The sequence below is a fragment of the Lutjanus erythropterus genome, chromosome 8 (assembly GCF_056507025.1).
Source record: "Lutjanus erythropterus isolate fLutEry1 chromosome 8, fLutEry1.hap2, whole genome shotgun sequence".
NCBI lineage: Eukaryota > Metazoa > Chordata > Actinopteri > Lutjaniformes > Lutjanidae > Lutjanus > Lutjanus erythropterus.
Window position 1 is genome coordinate 10,152,360 of NC_139324.1, and position 23,832 is coordinate 10,176,191.

Genomic DNA, 23,832 nt, shown 5'->3' on the forward strand with positions numbered 1-23,832 from the left:
AGCTTAACAGAGTGATTAGGAGTACAGGAAAGAAGAAACAACTGGATTTCACTGGATTTAAGACCTTTTTTTTAACCTTATTTCTGTTAAACAAAGAGAACAGCAGAGTATACATGGCATGTCTTCGTTGTTGCACTGATGGAATATCACTGTTAATATCCGCTTTTATAGGAGAATTTACAGGAAGAGGTTTGTTAGTGCCTTCTAGTGTCATGACCAATATGACAATTTCATCCAAAAGCTGTATTAGCATTCTTGATCTGCCTCTTTATAATTACATTCTGTCAACTTTATGCAACTAAAATGAGACAGGTTGTTAGGAGAAGTACACAACCTGCTATGTCCAGATTCAGTGCTTTGTATAGTAACTACAACTTCCTACTACTTCCTACTACTACTGTGTTTGCTGGTAAGAGAGGACAGTCTTATTTTCACAGCCGCAGGGCATCACTTGTAAGGAAAAAGGTATTCATAGGCAAAATATGGTGAAATGTCTGAACAAAAAGGCCACTGTTGATGTTTTACTGGTGACAACAGCCGTCCCAGCGCACAAGCTAAGAAAAATCAGGGTGCTGCCCAGTGTGCAGTGGCAGAGAGACAAAGTTAACAAGTGGCTTGTGAAGAGAGTGAAACATTAGGCAAGACAAGCACAGACAAATATTTGCCTCAGAATCTGGTGGACCAAGTGAAGACTGAATCACAAGGTTATGCTGGACATTTGTTCAACAGGTGACCAATATATATATATATATATATATATATATATATATATATATATATATATATACTTGTGCTGCTCTGTGTCTGCTCAGTTCAAGTCTGAACCCATAAAGGGAAACTTTAGACCTGCCGTCAACCTATTCAACTGCATTTTCCCAAGTGTTTGTGTCAAAGCGACTAATAGAGACAACAACCTTTAAAATCCACCAGTATTGAGGGAGAGCACCGCAGCTGACAGAGGCAAAATTGAGCTACAGCATAATACATATGGGTAATCGTGCACCATTTAAAGACATCCATTTAAAAGTGCTTTTTGCTACTGACAGACTCAGATTAGTATTCTAAGTGTGTGACAACATTATGGAAAGCATCCCTAGAGACATACACCTTTTTGTTTAAGAGTAAGGTCCTTTTTGTTAACCAGAAACAGCTGTTTTATTGCTCTTGCCAAACGAACAAGACTCCCTTTGCAAAACTGTAATCTTCATTCAAATTCAACAGCAAGAAAATAAAACTGAAAAAAAACCAAAACATCTTGGCTCATCTGTTCCAATAATCAGAAAGTGGTTTGACTGAAATAAACTCTTTATTTACCGTGTTATGTAAAAATATCAGGAAAGGAGTGAAAGGGAGGTCGGACTAAGAGAATATTTTCCACATCTACCTCGGTGAATAAAGGGTTTATTTTGACCAAACCAGAGCTGATGATTGTTGGAGCAGCGGAAAGCCAAGCCAAGTGAGTTTTACTTTGTTTGTGTGTTGTGGTTAGTTTGGCAAGGTTGGTTCACACGATCTGGTTCAAAAAAACATGTCTTAGCTTTTGTCCTCTAACCCCAAATGTAATGTCAGCATCACACTTGCGTGACAACTTCATTCATGCCACACTGACCCTATACAGGGTCCATCCTATTGTGCATTTCAAAGAGTAAGAACAAATGAGCAGCCAAACTTTCTGTGCAGTCTGCAGTTTTCTGTCGATTTGTGCAAATATTCCGGATCAATTTTTCCATCAAGCAGTGAGTTGACTAGTGGCAGTAAATGTACAGTTTGCCCATGAAAACACTGCAGAAAAAGTTCAAGAAGTTCCCATGTCTTGTTTTCTAGCTGCTGGGTGGAGTGAAGGGAGAGTCCGTGGGATTAAACCGGAGCAGAGTGAGCTGGTCTCTGGCTGTGGAGCACACACTGATCTGCCTTGGTTACAAAATATGGATAAAATATTTTTCATTGCCTTTTTATTGGGCACCAGCAATGCGTTTGCACACAGATTGTGAAAAAAAAGTATAAATGAATAAATGTTCCCCATTTACACACCCATCAGATGCAGCTGGGACATGAGATATGCAGAGCTGGAGCAAACAGCTGCATGGATTAAAAATGAAAGCGTTTCTCATGCATGAGTCGAGTCATGGGAGTGAAAAACGTGCCCGAATGGCTTGCCATCAAAACTGGGGTGGGGGTTCTTTAAGAAAAGGTCTTTCACTGTAGTGATAATTTCCATAATGTTGTCAGAATAATAATGTGAGCCTGTCAGTGGCAAAAACAAGCACTTTTAGTGGACATACTTGTTGTCCAGAGAGGATTATGTTGCAGCTTAGTTTTGCTTTTGTTGGCTGCAGCGCTCTCCCTCAGTACTGGACAAATTTCAATAGGTTCAATACGGTCAGGTTGAAAAAATGCAGAAATTACCCCTTAAGTGCAGTGGTATGAAAGGGATTTATTCAAAAAAAAAATTTAGAGCTGAATTACTTAAGGGACAGAGAGCAGCAACACTGAAGTAAAAACAGGAGGTGGCATTGACCCCAGTGGGAGGGTGTCAGATGTGATATTTGTATGTCCTTGTGATTTTACATTTGTAAGAAAGTGATTCTTAAAGCCCTGAACCTCCTCCCAGTGGTTCATGGGCCCATGAAGATCATTTATTTTTACAGTTTTATGTGTGTATTTCTTCTTAGATTTCTGGTTTTGACACGTTACACTGCAGCAAGTCTCCATGAGCGCCAGCACATCTTTAAACATTCTTGAAAGTGGCAGAATGGTATTAAACGACATTTCATATTTAAGAACTTCCTATAAAATTACATGGTTTTAAATAGGCCAGGTTTTATCCTAACTGGCTGGATGTCAAAAAACATACTAAAATAAATGGACTCTCTAGTGCACCACTGTTTTCACTGAATCCTGTATTCAGCATTACCAGCATGTATTGTTTCGATGCATAAAGCTCAGTGGAACATGGTGGGTAAGAGGCTTTCAGGTTCACTCCTTAACCAGGCAGATAATCACAGTCAGCGACATGCAGGTTCTCAAATGCTTTGTCTGATACTGTAGATTGCACTTTAATAAAAAGCATAATGTAATGTAAAACTTGAGCTTATTGTGCTTTTATACTGTGGAACATGATTCCCTTCTATTCATTATTCTGGGTTTGACTCACTGTCTTTTTTTCTAAATATCATAGTATTGCTCGTCTAACATCTTCCTTTCAGTTCAGTGTTTTACATTCTGTGCTCTAATATTTTCTTTTGTCTGACTGGAGCTTCATACTTGTTTGCATGAGATTAGCTGCAGAGATGTTTGTTCTGTGTTTACTGGCCTGTAATGTAATGCTGCATTATTTAACAGTATGCATTAATGATTAGCGAAGAACTGCCGAAACCAAATATTAAAAAGCCTTGATTTAGAAAAAGAGGAAGATGGGTAGTAGTATAACAAAGGAAAGGAGAATGATAAGATTGACTTACAAATTACAGCTGTAGCATTATGAGCCTTATTTGCATTTGCTGTATGGATCATTGGTTCTTTTTACACATCCATCACCACAAACACAAATAACTGCTAATGTGTGGCTTATATGTGGTGCTGACAGAAATCTGTCCTCAAAGTCACATTGTAGAGGCTAATCTCCATACACTGTAAAAAAAAAAAATCTGTGATTTTTTCTTGTTAATTTTACAGATTTTTCTTGTATTTTAATAATACAAAATATCAATAAAATTACAAAACTTTACAAAACTGACTATGAATTCACATGTCTAATGTAAAATAACATGAAAAACCTGTAACTGAATAATCAGAAATTTCAAAATTTTTAAAAGCAAAAAAGACAGTCACAAATTCATCATAATTTCACAATTGTGATTTTTTTTTTTTAATAGATGAAACCTTTAAAGTCAAGTTAAATACTGTAAATACCTCAAATTAGATCAAATAGGTGATAATTAACAGTAAAATAAATAACAGTTCTGTAATCCAAATACATGTGATTTTTTACATTGCCTCAAGCCTGATTATTTGTATTTTACAACTCTTTGACAGTTGTTCTAAGCTATTTCATTGTGTTTAAACAAAAAAATCCTTCATTAAACATTAAAAAAATCTGCAAGATTGCATGTAAAATTTAAGGTATAAACTATATTTTAATTATGGAAAATTACTGTATTTTGATGTGATAGTTATTTCTCATTATTTTACAATATTTATGTTACCCCAGCTGCCAAAATAGTACCCTTTTTTAATTAATTATTTTTATTTATTTATTTTTGTGGGGACACAAAGCAGCTCCCCACAAGGTAGATTCCTAAATTTTAGGATTAAAAATTTTTGGGGAAGGTTGTATTGTAAAAATGAACGTTAGTAAAGGAATATTTCAGATTATCTGAAGTGATTGGACCGTTGACACACCCCCAGTTTGGTGAAGCAGAGAGGTGTATGAGCATGGAAGCTATGGGTCGACAGTAAAACTAATTTCAGCCATTTAAAAAAATCATTATCAGTTCTACACTATATATTTAGAGTATTTTCCCCATCCAACATCTTTTCTGACAGAAATATAATACAATATCCACGGTGTGAGATCGAGGCAGCTGTAGCCGACTAACTCCTGTGTTCTGTGATGTAAAATTGATTCTAGTGGCGTTGGAGAGATAATTATTTGGCTCAGATAACTGCAGTTTAGGTGGCTAAAAACATGTTTTGCTGCTGACTCTGTCCACAGCAGTACATCGCTCAATACTCCTGGTATTTCTCCAAACTGGGTGCATGTTGACCACCATCTGCTGTAGGTAATAACCTCATACAAGCCCACTTCAAATAATCCATACTATCCCTTTAATAGTTTGCTCCAAATTAACTTTATATACATAGCTCTTAAAAAAAAATACTTTCTTCTAGCATGAAAAAGCTAAATCAAAAGTCAAAAAAGTTTTTTTTTTCTTTCTTCCTCTTTCTTTCTTTGATACAAATTCAAACAATGTGAACAATGATGGGAGTAAGTATCCATTTCATTCCCTACCCTAAACACTTTCATGGATGAAGTCTCCAGAGAATCTCTCTTTCATAATATTTTAGAGAAACAGTACAACCTGCACAAGAAAAAACGTAATCCTGCCACTTGCATCATAATCTTGACAGAGCATATTATAAACCTGACTAGAAACATGAAGCCATTAAAGGAAAAAGACCTTAAAATCCATTCCAGTGTCAGATCAATAGTAAATGTAATGGTAAATCACCCCCAGGGAGTTCTGAGGTGTTATATCTGTAATTTGGATGATGGAAGGTGAAAAAAAATCAATTGTTCACATATTTTCTTACGAATGTTTCATTAGTGTAGAAAATTGTGGTCAAACTACTTTCACTTTTTCATATAACTTTTGTACAAATTAATTCAGAATATTTGCCAAAGTTTTCAATCAAGATATTTGTTGATTCAACTCAAAATGGGGAGAACAACATGAACACAACATTGTATCTAGTGTGAACAAATCTAGTTGAGGTCCCTCTTGTACCTTGTATGCTTTCATGAGGTCCAGTGGGTCGACCTTGGGCCCTTCCAGTGAGTCCTGGTTCTGTAGTAGTGTTCGCACCGTCTCCTCCATGCTGCGTTCAAGAAGAAAACAGGAAAACCGGTCAGAGAAGTGCTACAAAATCAGAGACTTCATAGAGCGCAATAGATATGACTGATAAAACTTAGAGGGATAATTCACCCCAGATTTAAAAATACATATTTTCCTCTTACCTGCAGTGCTTTTTATCCATCTAGATTATTTTAGCGTGAGTTGCAAAGTTTTGGAGATATCAGTCGCAGCTGTCTGCCTTCTCTCCAATATAATGGAACTGGATGGCACTCAGCTTCTGGTGCTCAAATCACCAAAAAATACATTAGAAAAGTTGAGTACCAGTGTCTCTTTCCAGAAATCATGACCTGATTACTCAAGATAATTCACAGACCTTGTTGGAGCTAATAGAAAGAAAATAGTTCTGGTAGATTCTACTGCAGAATGAAAGTAGTTCCAACATCAACTGCTCAGAACAAGGCCTGTGGATTACCTTGAGTAATCATAATTAAGTCATAATTTTTGGAAAGAGACATTGCTGTTGAGTTTTTCAAATATATTGTTTTGGTGCTTTGAGGACCACAGGCCAAGTGTCATTTAGTCCCATCATGCTGGAGAGAAGGCAGACATCTCTACAGCTGATATCTCCAAAACTGCAGCTCACACAAAAACTATCTAGACGGATAAATAGCACTGCAGGTAAGAGAAAAAATATGTATTGTTGATTTTGCAGTGAACTGTCCCTTTAATATTTAATCTTCAGCAGTGATAAAACAAGTGATGAGGTTAACATCTGAAAACCATTTAACCAGTAATTTGACACACATATTCACATACAAAGTGTTTCTCTGCTGATCAAAATTGAAAGTATTCACCTGTTTAGTTGTTGCTGTTAGTCATCATATTAAAAGACATGTCAGTCACTTTGGAAGTGAGAGTCTAATCCTCAGTTTTGAATTTAGATGGTGGCGATATGCCTTTGTTTACATTTGGATCACTGACCAAATTTACCTTAATGTAATTGTTTATGACAAGGCAGACACTGAATGGTGAAATTAACAATGTCTGCAGTACGATGTAATTTTTCCAGCCCAGTGGGTACAGTAATGAAGTCGCTAATTAGATGTGAAGATAAAGAACTGAGTAAACTTGAAGCTGATAAACCTGTTGATGGAGGTTCTCCTGTTAAAGGGACATTTCACTTTAATAGAACATCTTCACACTGGACATCTTCGGCGGATCAGCTGTCCCAGAGGTGATCTGACCTATTCCACATCCATACACAATTACACAACGTTGACTGACAACACAAAGCAATTTAAGAATGGTAATGATTTGTGAATCTATTATTAGAGCCAATAAATCATGAAAAACAGAACACCTCTTATATTTTGCTCGACACCAGAACAGAGTCAGTCACTTGGTTACATGTTCTTGAACCTTTTTAAATGTTTATCTCTTTCTTATACATTACAGTATTAATTTAAGGATGAATGTGCCAAAATATCCCCACTGAAACAAAGACATAAAAGCTTTACTGGAACTGTGCTGAACTGTATTTCAAATGTAACACAAGGAAAAACAGAGCTCAGCTGCTTAATGTTTTCACTGATTCCCTGAAGTCGCCATGTTTCTGGAAACTGTCCTCAGAAGGAATACATAAAACATGAAGCTTTCAGTTAGGAAGTAAGATTCTTAAACAAATCACTCTTTTTGAACAACTCTTAAAGAGTTGACTCTTATTACTAAAAAGCTGAGAGAAGAACATAGCAACCCCTCTGCCTGTACACACACACTTGTATAAATGTTTGCTGACACAGCAGCAGTGTTTCAAGGTTTTTCAAAAATTCATCATAACCAGAGGTCTTTGAGCATACAGTCATAAATGTGCAAAAAAAAAAAAATAGGTGATGGATTAGGTGTGGACACATGTACATGCTCTAGCCATGTTGACCACGTACACATGCAGACACACAACCTGCATGATCACATAATCCTGCATGACACACATACGGTTTAGAGATACTGGAAATAGACTCCTACACTGTAGGCTACAGTATGTCACAGTAAAGTACATCATAGCCATCAAAGCTCTGTTTTCAACATAGTTTCCTTATTTTTTTTATTGCTCTGAGCTGTTGTGTGCAAAGTCACATCGTCCTTAGACACATAACACTTCTTAATAAGGCTTCAAAACACCCACAATACTGCAGCTGACATCTGTTCTGACGGCTTCCACTGTATCAGCGTAGTCTTGCCATGTGATTTAGTAATTGTTTTCCCTCTGGGCTGTGTGTGCTTGATGGACACTGACCATGTTCTCTATAATGCTGTACGCAGTGACATTTTGCCCTGTCACTTCCAGAGCAGCTTCCTCCCCCTGTTTGATGCATGTGGCACCGCCATTAGCACTAGCTGCTGACTGTGAGCACACCATTGGTATTCCTGCCCCAAGTCACTGCCACCGACCTGAAACAAACCCGAGTGAAATGAAAACAGTGAGTGAGATGGTGGTGGCGGTGTGTGTGGGGCGTGAGTAGATAGTCGGATACTGATCTGGTTTGTCCAGATTCATATATGTGCAATGAACATTTTGAAGGAATTAAGTGTATTTTTTGGCAACAATATAGAGGACTGATCAAGAGCTGAACATCATGATGTCACAGTGAACCTGACCTTTGACCTTTTGGAAATAAAATGTCAGCACTTCATCATTTTATGCTATTAGATATTTGTGTGAAATGTAGTCATAATTAGCTTATGCATTCTTGATGTATGGCCAAAAACATGTTTTGTGACGTCCTAGTGACCTTGACCTTTGACCTCTAAATCAGTTCATCAGCCGTAAAGATGTTTGCCTTCTCTCCAACATAATGGGACTAAATGAAGTCCTGTGTCGCTCAAAGCACCAAAAATACATCTGAAAAATTCAAAACCAGTGTCTCTTTCCAAAAAATCTTGACCCGGTTACTGAGGATAATCCACAGGACAATGTTGTGAGCAGTTTTAAGTAGGAACTATCTTCTTTCTGCAGTTGAATCTACCGGAACTGCTTTCTATTAAATAGAAAGAAAGCAGAGATCTCTGCAGCAGATATCTCCAAAACTCTGCAACTCACACCAAAAAAATCTAGATGGATAAACAGCACTGCAAGCCAGGGGATAGTATGTCTTTTTGATCTGGGGGTGAACTGTCCCTTTAACAGTCTTAGAGGATGGGGGCCCCTGGGGTAAACAGGTCCTCATATGATCTTTTTGTGGCGAAACTGCCCTCAGAGTCATTGCTATGCATGCTAGCTGAAAGTGTCTGCTGTGATAGTGATGATCAGTATCACTCTGTCTCTGTCTCCTGTCAAACTGAATATGTTTGATGCCTCCTTTTACTACCAATAATCACTAAAGTTTCATTTTTCATCTGAAAAAGCCAACCTTTTCTTCTCACCACTGAAGTTACGCCTGCTGCGAACCCGCAAGTAACAGATCGTGAGGAGTGCAGAGGCCAGATCTACAGTATTTTCTCAGCTGATAAGAGCGTATGAGTTAAGATGTCTCCCTGTGTGCCCTGGAAGAAAAAGCACGATGCTGAGCTTCAACATCGCTGAGTGCAACTGTAGCAATCCAACATGGATAATTTTTCGCAAAACACCAGAGCTGTTCCTCCTCAAAGTTTTGGCTCATCACGCTTGCTCCTCATGGAGTCACACAAGTCCACTGGATTCCTATCAAAATTCATGTTATTCTCAGCAATATTTCATTTATTGCCTGCACTTTTCCCCACTCAGTCATCACTCACCCCACGCTGCTTTCCTACTGACTCTCACTGGTGCTGGCCATCTGAAATGAGGCGAACCACACGGGTCCTCTGCATCCACAGCTCAGAGTTAGTCACCGCTCTGTGTTTGTCATTGGCCACTGAAGGGAAAGTGGGTCTCTCTGTGGACCATGTGGGAAATAATGTGCAGCTGAGTGCTCTCAGAAATGAGGAAAAAACAAGCTCCCACCCCGTCTGGCTTCACCCTAACAAGGCCTTGTACTCTCCTCGACATCCCAGTCTCATGACTGCAGTCTGGCATGAGAGATGTCTGCTGTCTGACTGTTCCTGTCTGTGTTCAACTTCTTTTCAGACATGCTGCTAGATGAATGTGCTTTCTCTAAACCGGTCAGAAACAAGATTTGGCAAAACGTTGCATAGTGGTGCTGGCCACATATTAAAACTCACAAGAGACAAATTAAAACTGCTAACACAAGCTCAGATGAACTCCCAGTGATTAATAAACTCATCTGTAGATTTAAAAAATGATGGCTTTTTCCTTTATAGCATATATGACTGCAGCATTTCCAAATGAAGTTTATCTTGTAGATTATTGCATTAAAATGAAAAGGCAGTTCTATGTCACACAAGCTCCGTACATACGTATTTGCCACTAGTTATGCACAGAACCAGGACTGTAGCCAGGATTTTAGAAATACTGAGGTCATGGCCATGCTAGTGGGGTTAATATAAATCTATGCAATCTTGCACAGACATGGCCAAGTTGGAAATCCCCCTTTTTCAGTTCAGTTTTTCAATGCAATGAAATCACTTTCACTGTCAAACAAACTGAGCAGAGGAGCTAAACTAGGTAGGTTTTGCCCTAAATTACTTGTCGTATTCTAACACACATTACCAAAGTTTTTCCAAACTGTGAGCCTAAAAGTATAAATCTAAAAGTTACATGTGGCATGAGAGAAAAAATAGTGTAAAGGGTCTTGTTGAAAAGTTTCTTTAAATTAAACACCATTGCAAAATATAATGCAAACGTACTGTGATGAGTTGTGGACGGAGATGATGTGTGCCAGCCTTAGGTCACAACACACCGTACAAGTAATTTTAGTAATTCATCTTTAATTTAACATTTTATGAAATATACATATTAAAAAACTGAAGAAGCCACAAAAAAAAAAAAAAATACAGAGGACATGACCTCGGTGTCCTCAGTGGTCAGGCCTGCACAGAATGTAGTTATGACCGCAGATCAGGCGGGTGGGTCATAAAAATTAACATTCTGATTAACAGCGGATGGGACGCGGGTTGGAAATAGGGTGACGTGTTCCGTGGAAATCTGCGAAATAAGTGATTTCAAAGAAGCAGCTCCTTCAGAGTTTTATTATCAGTCTCATCTGCAGATGATTCCCCAGCTTGCCGGCTGACAGAATCCTGTAATAAAGTTTTGCAGCTGTATTTATACATGCACTCTCATATGTTGCAGTTGATATGCAGTTATTTAACAAAGCAGAAGCTTTCCTTGCGATTTCTGACAGACCGCCTGTTGTTATGCACATGGTACGATCCCTTCAGTTACATTTATGACTCCCTGGTAAGGTTCACTAGAGTAGAGGTCACATTCACCTGCTATTGAACACCTTTACACTAAGTATCCCCGTGTGCTCAGCTAAAGGACAGTCAGTACCCATAATGAGCAAAACACGACAGTGCACAGAATTAGAGAAATGATAATGGTATAAAAATCCATCACGTCGTTCTCCCCATTTAAGAGGGACACTGTGGTGGTCTGGTGGCTCAGCTGGTGGAGTTTTTGCTCCATGTACTGATGCAGTGGGTCCTCTGCAGCAGCCGTGAGTTCCACTCCTGCCTACAACAGTTTGCTGCACGTCATTCTCCAGCTCTCTCTCCCCCTTTCCTGTCATATTGTCAGCTCTTGTGCAGATTAAAGGCTTAAAAAACCCAAAAGATATTTTCAAAAATAAGAGACACTATACACATTTATGCACGAGGCACGGCAGCACACCTCGATTATTTAAATCTCCTGACACTAAGACAGGGGTCTGCAACCTGAGGCTCCAGAGCCACATGTGGCTCTTTAGCTCCTCTCCAGTGGCTCCCTGTGACTTTGGTAAAAAATGATATGGAAATGAATAACATTGTATTTTTGAAAATATTTTTAATGTTTCATTGTTGTACGTCTATGAAAAAGTTGAGACAGATCAAAATTTCAAAGTCAAATTCTTCAGTTTTGAAAAAAATTTACCACCTACTGATCTTTTGTTGAGATAATTTACTTTTCTTCTTTAGATACATTTAAATATTTGAATTTTAGAAACCCCAAAATGTTGTATTTAAAAAATTATAGTGTAAACCATTTCATTTTTAGGCAACAAAATAGTAACAAATCAGGTTCACAGTTAACTGTGACCAAAGTTTGAAAAACAATTTTTTTGAGTTTCTCTAACTTTAGTTGAGATAATTTATTATTCTTCCTTTGATACATTTATAGTAAAAGTTAAAGGTCAGCAGAACGTTTGTAAAAGTTTGAGTTGGGCACAAAACTCAAAAATCTAAAAATAAAAAATCTAGTATTTTGTCCACCAAATTTCAAAAAAATGTGTAAATATTTCATCAACTAGAATATCAAAAACTATGTCTATGGCTCGGTGTCTTTTCCTCTAAATTGTGATGGTGGCTGGTCATCTTGAGGAGAGCATAGTTAATAGTTGCGGCTCCAGACAGATTTTTTCCCCTTTTTTTGGGCAAAAATGTCTCTTTTGATTGTAAAGGTTGCAGACCCCTGCACTAAGATCACCAGGATCATCCTGTTCTGTGTTCTTCTGTATATCTAAAAGATCACACACATAATAGAGCTGTCTTAAAACATATTTCAGAAACTAAAAGTTTAATTCTGGTCCCTCTGGAGTTTCCTCTGTCCTGTCAAGTTTATAACTACAGTTTTTAGTTTTGCTGCTTAAATATTAACAATGTTTGCTGCAGTGACATTAGTGCACAAATTGGAGATGTTTAAATTACTGAAAGCAGCCTCCCGAATAAGATTTTTAAATAATGTTTTTTTGCAGGTAAATGTTAAATACAATCCTCTTTGGTGTGTAAAAGCAATCTTAATTTTCCATTTTCTTTCCAGAAGAACATTATAGTGGCATCAAAAGGCTTAATTACAATAATTTGATGGATTCTACACACATCACTGGGTGAAGTAGATAAAAAGCAAGACTCATGTTAGAAAACAAGAGAGAAAAACAAGAAAAGAGAAAAAAGTATCAAACAAATAAACAAACACATTCACAGCTTCCACCTTTACATGATTAATAATGTTGATCATTCATCCCACACCAACGCCCTCTCCAAAGACCCCCTGAATGTCTCAACATTGGTCCCCATGTCTTATTAAACAACTCTTCTCCTTCCTGCAGTCTTCAGTCTTCAGTCAGGAGTCAGAGAGCTCTCTGACAGCCTCAGTCTTCCATAACTGCAAAATACATTTTTAACCATCATAGTACCCACACGCACTGGCCATTCAGAAAAAATACAAATGGTAGTCAATGGTGAGAGACAAATTATTTTTTGATTCCTTGATTCAAACAGGATCAAAAACTAATTTGTCTCTCGCCATAGACTACAAGTCATAATTTTTCCAAAGTTAGGTCCTATGGTGGTCCACTGGAGGGGGCGTGACTTCAGCTCTCTATAGAGAGGGCCAGAGTGAGTGGAGGTTGGGGAACGTCCAGAAGTGATGCGAAATGGTGCCATCTTGATTCTTACATGTGATACAGAATGTCAATGTTGATGAATTGGCAGACATATTGTTTGATTTCACCTTTGTGTTGTGCAACTTATGTAGTCCCTTGAGGGTAGCGTCACTAGGATTTGTCACAAATCTTGGGTTGGTGAAACGTCCTGGGCACAGTAAGAAAAATGTTGCAGATTCTACCTTAAAATTATGTCAGTATCTCCAATTCCAAAGTAAATGAACTGACAAGTATTTATTGACTTTGCCAGCTGCAACTATTAATAAACGGTTTATTGTGCAGTGAATGCATTGCTATGATTAAAGAATACAGTGTGAAGATGCACTACTACTTTTTGAACTTTTCCTTTAAGTATGGAGGACCTATCTACTGACCTATCTAACATATATTACGAAACCCTGTATTGTGCTCAACATACACAGTTTATATGACCTATACAGAAACATGTATAGATACTTGTGCACTCATGCATGTGTTTACATTATGAATATGACATTGCTTCAGTGACTGCATACAGATATTTATCTTAAATGGACATGACCCCTTCTTTCTCACCAGGAGGCTTTCTGCTGACATTTTTCTGCATTTTGCTGCAGGCTACACTTTTCAAAGCAGGACCCTCAGCTTATTGTGCACAACAATGCATGAATGAATGGCTTAGTTCCCCCCTTGATTGACCCCTTTCCCTACTTCAGTGAAAACTGAACCAAGCACAAGCTCTAAGGAGAAGAACCCTGCTACTGTCCTCCTCAAGGTTTTTCATTCCTGTTTATTACAGCACACTAACATATAAAACATATAAACATATAAATTACGAGAGTCATATATTCAGTAGTTCCATTGAAACCAGTGTTCCAGTGTTTACCGTTCTAAATTAATGCAATTCAATGAGTAACCATAGCAACAGGGATGCAGTCAAAGCCTCTGTTTAGCCTACAATATATCACAGCACATTAACAGGACAACATCTACTTACAACACAACATTTCTTTGAACTTGTCACTCTTAATCTACACAAATGTCCCTGCTTGGTTTGATTCTGCATGTCAGCTAAGCCTGGTAGGGATTTAAATCTTCATTACAACAGGGCTGCCCGCATAAAGGTGTGTCTTTTAATTGGTGGCGAGCTAATTAGCTCAAGTCAAGCAGTTGTAAAACAGTGATAAACATTTAATTACCTAGAAATTCTTCAGAATAAAAGTCCCCTGATATCTTGCTATTTTCAAGCTTTTAATATGAAGCTGCAAAATCAGGAAATGTGACATTTTCATCAGCAGTAACTTAACATGTCTCCAGTCCATCAGAAAGAGAACATGAAACTGTAAATAACACTGACACTGACTGAACGTTCAAACAGTGATGCAGGAACGCAGAAACTAAACTTAGAGATAACAGAGATTCAGTTAGAAGCTACACAAATACTGAGAGTTGAACACAATAAGACTTAAAAATGTCTCTCTGGGGTCTTTACATAGTTATGTCTCAAACACACGTTGACACCGCATCACACTTGGATGCTCTTGGCTCCACGCCAGAGAAGGTCCATCTCGGCACAGCTTGCTGCATTACATGTGCTCATATAAATGCAAATGAGCATGGCACTGTTTGACTTGGAGCAGCCAGAAGCGCCACTGAAAAAGCACCTCTGATGACTGGGATGCAACTGAAGAAATACAAATTGAAAACAAAAGCAACAGCTCATCGTCTGAACACCACAGGATGGTGAATGTAACACACAAGCTGACAGAGTCACACTGCACCTCTAAACCACCTGATAGTCTGCATCACAAAAGCTATTTGTTTGCTGTTCAACTCACTACTTCAGGCCGTGGTTGTCAAGACACATGACAGTGACATGGCCGGATAGCTAGCTAGTCTTGTAGTGGAACTGCTAGTGTAATGTTAGCTTTCTGGCTCATAGCTATTTTCTTGCCACAGTTGCCTCAGTGCTTGCTCTTGGTGGGAAAATTGTCCTGCTCTATTTGAAAAGTGCCCTGAGAAACTCTGCTATGATCCGGCGCTATACATTTAAAAAAAAAAAAAAAAAGAAGTAGCTCAAATAAAATAACTCTTTTTTTTTATACTTATAATAATAATTAAATTTACAATAAATCTGTTTTATCTTATATGGGTGATGATTCAGTGAGTTTAAAAAGGAGTGATTGATCCATGTAGTTCAAACTGAAACTATCCAGATCTTTTCATGTGTGAAATATCAAGAAACATGGAAGTTGTTGCCAAGTTTTTTGAGATGAAGTCATTGCGTAAATGAAATATAGAGCTTCACCAGCACCACTCAAGGAGGTCAGTTTTGAAGGCATTTCACCAGCAAATTAGCATTTCATCAGAACACTGATGCTGTTTGCCTAAAAAAAATGGTGCTTTGAATGAGACAGTGCATGTAACAAGATTAAATGACCCATAAATGTAGAATGAGTGAATGCAGTGGTTTAAACAAAAGTCAAAAGCACTTTTTACCAGTTCTATGAAAGCATAGTTATGTTTTTGGATATTTTTTAATCATAGCTTGTACTCCTACAGCTGACTGACACTTCACCCTGCGCTGTTTAACAAACCCAAAGTGTAATTTCTCTAAATATTGGGCAGCTTTTCAGATATCGTCTGCGTGGCAGGGGTGAATTATCTTCCAGTCACAAATCATCTTTGGCCCAATCTCACACCTCACTGAGCATATGCAGATGGGATTGAACTCGAGGGACCATCAACAGTTGGCTGGACACAATTTTGTGGTTATTATTTTCATTTATCGCACGCTGGGAGGAAAGATCGATAAGTGGGGACGCAGTGGAAGCCACTCACTGCAGAGGGCTGACACTTCATATCAAGCTCTTAGTGCCGGGTCCTTCAGTAAATGAGGAGAGTTTTTCTTTCAAAGACCGTCTCGACACGCAGTGGGCTCTCAAGTTAATGAAAATATTGGATGTCATCACAAAAGCTCAGCAGTTCATCACATTTGGGGTTTGGCCTTTGATGGATGTGTGCTATGCATTATGTTCGACGCTTGTTTGGACAGTTTGTCAGTGAGTTGTGGCCACTGGCTTTTAATCTACCAAGATATACACTACTGTGATAGAGGGCTAGCTTTTTGAAAAATTGTACCTTGGAGTCTCATAAATTCAATTAAAGCAATGAACTAATGATATTTTATTTCAAAATGTTATAATACCAGTGTTTCCCCTAGCTTTTTTGCTTTGGGGTGCCTCGACTGGAATGAGATAAGACTCAAAGATAGTGTGACAATCAGAGCTGAGGGAAACAGAGTTTAGATAATAGCTGCTTTATTCATCAGATTTTGTCGTTATGGAGATATTTATGTACTTTTGTGTTGGCTATGTGGTTTGGTTTACTGCTACACACACACGTGTACACACACATACACACACACACACGCGCGCGCACATACGCACACACACACATACGCACACACACACGCACACACACACGTGCACACACGCGCACACACACGCACACACACACACATGCACACACACACATGCACACATGTGACATCCATCTAAATGGCAATGAAGGATACATCTATTATGCCTATAGGCATTACACTTGGACATCGTTTTGAAGTAGAGGCTTACCTCGGACAGGGCGGCTTTGGTTTTGTATCCCAATGTCGTGACACTCAAACTGGCGAGAGGGTGGCCATCAAGGTGAACAAAAGTACCCCCAATGTTGTTCGTACCGCCAGAACAGAAATTGCCATGCTAAGGCGGCTTCGCTGTTTGGATCCCGACACTTGTAATATAATCAAGTGGAACAGATTTTTCTTTGACAAGGAGCAAATATGTCTTAACTTCGAACTCCTTGATCAAAGCCTGAGTGATTACTTACATGAGCGTAATTACAGGGGACTTCCTATGATAGAGCTGAAACCAATTGTTCATCAGCTGACAACAGCCCTTTACCACCTGCACTCAATGGGAATTGCTCATGCGGACCTCAAACCAGACAATATTATGATTGTGGACCGTCAAGAGCAGCCATTGAGGGTCAAGCTGATTGACTTTGGCCTGGCGCTGCCATCATCAGACTTCCAGCCTGGTCTCAATATGGGGACCACCTGGTACAAGGCGCCAGAATTAATGCTACATGCTCCTTTTTGGGAGGCTATAGACATGTGATCTCTGGGCGTAACAATTGCAGAACTGGCAACAGGAAGTCCTCTCTACCCCGGGTACAAAGACTATGATGTTCTAAAGAGTGTTGGCGTGGGTTTTCTCCGGGTGCTCCGGTTTTCTCCCATAACAAAAAACAAAAAAAAAATCAAGCAAAAACTAACTCTAACTTTTTCACTTCATATGGCAGACATCAACCCCTTTTTCACTGTGCCACCCTTCTTCACATCATGAGCAACTGCCATGATTAAATGACCATCTATGCCTATCTCCCCCCGACTTCTTTTAACATCTTGAGAGACATCCAGCCACATGGAAGCTCAGTGTTTTATCACTGTGGCCTCACACAGCAGTGGTCAGGGTTGTACTCCCAGCCTCAATCTATATGAGTTTCTATACTCCACCGTGTTGGCGTGGGTTTTCTCCGGGTGCTCCGGTTTTCTCCAATAACAAAAAAAATTCAAATAAAAAAAATAAATAAATAAAATTCAACAATTTTTTAAAAAACTTAAAAAATGTTTCTTGTATGTTGTGTTATAAAAAGTGATAAATACTAAGCTCAAGTTGACTCTAAAAAGAAATGTTGGCATGTGTGCATTAAAGCTGACAAACCCCTGGCCTGAGCATGCTGCTCATTAGCTGAATTCTTTTTAAGATTCTTTGTCTGATAATTCCATTTTATGGCAACTTTTTTCCACACGAGTTTCCAACACTGAGTCAGGGTCTCACCAACAGAACATGCACGTGCAGGTGCACTAGTACACTAGTAGGACAGCCAATAGGAACACCTGTTTGAGAAGACCTGTGATTGGTTTAAATCTACCGTCACGGGCCAGATTCTCTAAAGGCTGAAACCGGAGCCAGGAGGAGGTGCAGAAGTGTAGTTCTGTCTCAGACCACTTTATTTACAATATGTCGAATGGTTATTATGCCAGTGTTTCCCCTAGCTTTTTTGCTTTTTGGGGGGGGGGTGCCTGGGCTGGAATGAGCGTGGTTCATCGTCAAAGGACCCCATTACCATGACTACAGAGCATTTGGGCCTGAATAAACAGTTAACACTGATTTGTGTTCATTTTTTTTATTTTAGCAGTGGAAGACTGTTTTTATTTAATTATTCATTCATTTATTTATTTATGCATCTATCCATCCATCCATCAGGCACGGCGTTTGGGCCTAATGGGCCCCACTTATACAACTGGCCCACCTTAAATGACTGGGAGAACATACATTTTCTTAACTTTTATTTTTAATGATTAAAATCAGAATTTTAATACACCCTTAAGACAAAAAAAGTTTCCATTTGACAAAAAGACAACATTTATTCGGCTAGTATCACATGTGAGGTCTGGACCAATCACAGTGGGCCATAATTCGTGGCACCAGATATGTTATGCTTGCGCACGCACGTCACACTGTGGCGGTTGTTCATCAGACGTGATGACCGGTGTACTGAGGAAAGCTTATCATTGTTTTATTTTAAACCTGCAAATGCATTTTTCATCAAAACTAGAACATCTATAAAATGTAAACAATATAGGAGGTAGAGCTGAATATTGCTGCTTGACTTGATTGTCTTCAGATTACCTGCGCAGCACAGATAGTTAAGGTTATGAATGACTAGCGCATCACAGCGTGCTCTCTCTCCTGTTAAAAGTCATTGTAGCTCACCCATCATTCTGATCGCTTTGTTTCTCTCTCTCCATACAGTCAGTATAAAGAGTAAAGAAGAGATCAAATGAAAATGCATTAAAAGGAATAAAATGACAGTTTTCTTAATGAACTGATATACTGATCTACTTGATCCATAGTGAAAACATAGATAATATGTTTGATGAATAAAGCAGCTATTATCTAAACTCTGTTTCCCTCAGCTCTGATTGTCACACTATCTTTCAGTCTTATAAATATAAACTGCAGATTGAAACAGTTAAAAAGATTTTAAAAGTGTCATAATCAACTGGAAGTGCTAGTCACCATCCACAGTATGATACCAGTGATTTTTGTTAAAGTGAGACTACCAGTTGGAAACAGTGTTAACTTTTCAAATTAAAAGGCCCATCCAAAGTTACTGTGGCCCAACCAAAATTAAAATCCTGGCGCTGTGCCTGCCATCCATCCATCCATCCATCCATCCATCCATCCATCTTCATTAATCAAGTCACTCACCAAGTTCGCTCTTGTACAGCCATGTGGAGTATCTATAGTCTGACAGCCATGCTGGATCAAAGCCAGACTGACGGTGGTGACCTGTCTGCAGCTTTTTACTGTGTGCTTCGGTGGGACGGCTGAACAGGTGTGTTTGGGTCTAGTCGGCTTTAGGAGACTTGGATTACACCAGACCAGCAGTATAAAGGCATTTTATGTTTTTGTCGGTTGTTTTTTTAACGTTTGAAAACTGGTCACCATTCACTTAAATTGCTTGTGAGATTCTGCAACATGTGTTTGATGGACAAAAAACTAAACCTGACCTTCAGTTGGCATGAGGGTGAGTAGATAATGTAGATAATGGGTGAACTACCCCTTTAAATAAAATGTATCAAACTTTGCACAGCTCCCACTGGAGCCCCAATTTTTTTTCACATATTCAGATATACTTCCAAATAAGTGTAAACAGACTTTGATGTGTTCAATCGATTGAGTTCCCCTTTAAGCCCTATTAGTGTTTGCCTAAAACTGCACTGCTGCGAGGCTCCAGTAGAGTATTAACAGTATTTGAGTGGAGCAGGCAGGGTGTTGGTGTGGTGAAGGTGCTACCTGGAGAAGTGCTGCTGCAGTGTCACCATCTGCCGCCCGCCCTGCTGAGACTTCGCCCTCTCCCTTCTCTCCACGCCCAGATGTTGTTTGTTTTCCAGCTGGGGATTATTATTATGGATCAGTCTTGATGGCGTAGCTGCAGGGGGAGAGGAGTAAACACAGTTAGTTTGTTGTTAATCTTGCATGTTATAATCCCACTGAAGATTTCAAAGATACAGTGCATCTGTTCACTTTCCCGTCTTCCACTTCTCTAAAAGGACAGTTCATCGGCAAGTTTACTTGTTTGGAAAAGAGCAGGACCAGCGTGTGGCTGCTCTCCTCTCCTCACCTCTCCTCTCTCCACCTCACACGCTGTAGTTTTGAATTAGCGTCGACGTCCGTGTTTTCCCCACAGCTGACAGGTTGCGAGTTACACAAACTTCCTACTCCTGACATTTAAGCGAGGCCTTGGGGTAAACTGTCATTTTGGAACCAAATAGCTGTATATCTAAAAAAAAAAAAAAAATCAAGGATGCCCTAATACTGTTATGGTAGCAAATATCATGTGTTATTTATATTATAATGACTATATTACCTAATGGCTTGTCCTTTGGGGGTTTAGCTGTCTGAATATTACTCAAGTGAAAAAAGCTGTGCAGAGAAAGACAGTTATTGTTGCAGCAGTCTGTTCATGTTCTGTTGTTGACAGTCAATGTGAACTGACTACATAATTTTTGCCAGAACAGTCAGCTGCATTCAACGACCTGATAAACCTTCCTGATATTAATAAAGAATCAGAATTAGAATCAGCTTCATAGACTTTTTTCTCAGCAGCTATATTGATATAGTATGCACAGGTGCTACCAGTGATGCCAGTTCAAGTCCTGTTCCATTCAGTGTAGCTTCCTGACTCGGTTTGACTGGAATGGAACAGAACTTTAATTAGTATCACTGCGTATGTATATGTATAGTGTTTCTAAAAAGAGGATACTAGTTAGGTACTTTGTAGTGTAGGGTGTGTGTGAGATTTTTTTCTAAATACTAATTTTAAAAAAAGTCATACACAGTTCCTAAAATAATTATACTTTAGTGAGTTCAATAAATATGTAAATGTGCGTTTTGATTAAACCACATTCAGCGTTCCTGTTTTTGATGCAATCATTAAAGTCCACCTCCAGTCATAATTCAAACAATATAAAATGCTCAGCAAGAACTAATAAATTGTGTCTGATATATTTCATTTATTTATTTATTTTGCAAAATAATACCTTGTTAAAATGGTTTACATATAGCTCTGTTTTGCTAGCTAATAATGGTAACTAGCTATATCCAGCTTCTCCTGTGGTCTGGGCATTGCCACTAATAATAATGACAACACCACCCCCTCTACTAACAGGATTGGTTCCTTAGGTTTATGACATCATACGCCCAGCATAACTGAATCTGCTTTTTGAGATTGCCCTTGCTCACTGCAGTTTCACAGCAAGACACGCTCAGACCACTTATTTCACTCTTGATATGTCTTGAAAACCACCATATGGACATGTTAACAAAATGTGATTTTCATTGGAGGGGGTCTTTAATTAGTATATTTGCTAAAGCCCCTGTGTTTACTCTACCATTTCGAGTCAAAATGACTTAACACAGACTTATGATTACAATTAATTATACTACAATAAGTTCAATAAAAATGTAAATGCAAGTTTGATTAAACCACAAACAATATTCCTATTTTCAAAGCAAACATTAACTGCTGAAAACTGTCAACCACTATAATAGTTCACAGAGGAAGAAAACAACAACAACGCAATCATGTTCACTGTGAGTGGGCCAGTTCTGGTACTGGATGAAAATACTGTCAGTATCAGGAGGAGTATGTTTTAATGCCATTTATCTCAAGGAGCTGACAATGATGATGCATCACTGTGTTGTACCTCTTTGTACAGGATTTTTGTTCCTACACAAAATGTTTTGCACTGCTCAGGCGATACTTGGCTGAAACAATTTCAAAGAAGGTATATGATTAAAAGAAAAGGAGAACCACTGGTCTGTAGGGTACACATGATACTGGCAGAGGACTTTTATTTTGATAAACAGCTTGACTCAGAGTCCTACTGCAATATATTCCATTATATTTTGATCTGTCAGCCATTGCCTGAATTGTATGTTTTCCCACAATAAATTGATGCTGAAAAGGCAGAAATTGCATAAAAAATGAGATGACGTGTTTGGTGCTCATAAAGTCCAGAGGGAGGACCGCAGCGCAGCTTAATATGTGTCTCACTCCAATGTTGAAACGAAACCTCTGCCCTTGGTCTATGGTAAAAAGTTTTCAACTTATCTCTTTTAATTACTCTGTGCTTGAATCCTTGCTGTGCATCATCTTAATGGGAATTTCCATAAAGAAAAGCCGACTTCTTCTTTAGTCTCAGTGTTTGGAGCGATATGATGAGGTCAGCAGAAGTGCCAATCAAAATGATAATGGTTCCTGTTCTAATTAGTCTTCCTTATAGCCTGCTCTGCTACTAGCCTCTGGCCACAGGTCTGACTCACTTTACACTCCATCACTTCTACTCCACCATGCAGGGTTGCAGCACAGGAACAAAGGCTGTTAAATTACATGAAGGCCTATAACCAACTCCATGTTTTATAATGGCTGGATTGTGCTTGAATAGGCTTTTTTTTTTCTCTGTGACACTTCCTACACCAATGGTTTTTGTTCAAAACAATGTGCATGAACAGGTTCAATTTCACACAAGCTCCAACTTTTAAAACAATTAAAATGCCTTTATTGTCATGGCATTGTCTTGGGTCCAGACCTTTGAATCTGCCCACTCCACTAAGTTGATTGATTCTCTGGAAATGGAGTGTAATGAGTTTACAAGTCAGTCTGTTATCAGGCTAGGCACAGTTATATTTGGTCTTAAAACAAACCCTGATGCCTTTGTCCGGGAGTCAAGCAGATCTCATGGAACAAAAGGCCCTTTTATAGTGGTATTCCACCAATAGGAAGCTTCCACTTGGACATGGAGCTGTGGCCAGAGTGTAGACTTATTAATACTAGAAAGGGCTAAAAGGCTTGATGCTGACAAAAAGGTCCTGGAGTTTGTGTCATTTTGTATACACTTGCCTCCTTATCCAAAGACCACCTCGAAACAAACTCAATTTGAGACTGGGAACACAACAACCAAAAACAACCAAACAACCAAAAAAACATAAAATGTCTCCATACTGCTCATCTGGTGTAATCCAAGTCTCCTAAAGGCTCAACATGTCAAGTTGACTTCATAGACATGATTTACACCATGTTTTTAGCCCAAATCTTCAGTGTACATCCTTAGATTGAAGCCACGTTCACATGCGTATGAACACTGTCAGGACTGGGTGTTGTATGACGGTGTGTGCTTGCAAGTAAACGGCATGTCGGTGCTTTAGGAGGCTTGGATTACACTAGACAAGCACTATGGAGGTATGTTGTATGGTTGTTTTTTCACTGAAATTGTTTGGGAGATTCTGCAGTATTGTTTTCCTGTGTAACTCCAGCAGTGTTTCATGGACTACAAAACTAAACCTTCAATGGGCATGAGGGTGAGTGGATAATGACTTTCTGAATTTTCAGTTTTGGGTGAACTATCCCTTTAAATCTCCTGACTCTTTATAAACCTTCATCAGCTAGTACTACTGCAACTGTCACTACTGCTAATATTGCAGACTTGTATCACAGAGGACATTTTGACATGGCACAGCAGGTCCAGGAGTCCTGGAAATACTCAATTTTTTGTATGTAAACATAATGAAGCCACGATCAAGGTTATTGATTACCAGCGTTGGGCAGTAATATATTACTCCTTCCAGTAA

The 23,832-nt window shown here is 38.8% G+C and overlaps 1 protein-coding gene and 1 pseudogene across 1 annotated transcript in view; one reads left to right on the plus strand and one right to left on the minus strand.

The window, feature by feature from the left end:
* LOC146322481 (nck-associated protein 5-like) overlaps positions 1 to 23,832 on the minus strand; it is a 115,283-nt gene that overhangs the window by 68,315 nt on the left and 23,136 nt on the right. Inside the window, exons 2-3 of the mRNA XM_084724478.1 lie at positions 19,996 to 20,131; positions 5,508 to 5,598 (exon numbers count right to left, since the gene is read on the minus strand). Coding sequence (XP_084580604.1) covers positions 5,508 to 5,598; positions 19,996 to 20,024 — 120 coding nt within the window. The 5' untranslated portion in view covers positions 20,025 to 20,131. The remainder of the gene's footprint in view (positions 1 to 5,507; positions 5,599 to 19,995; positions 20,132 to 23,832) is intronic.
* Positions 16,657 to 18,964, plus strand: LOC146322482 (homeodomain-interacting protein kinase 1 pseudogene; annotated as a pseudogene).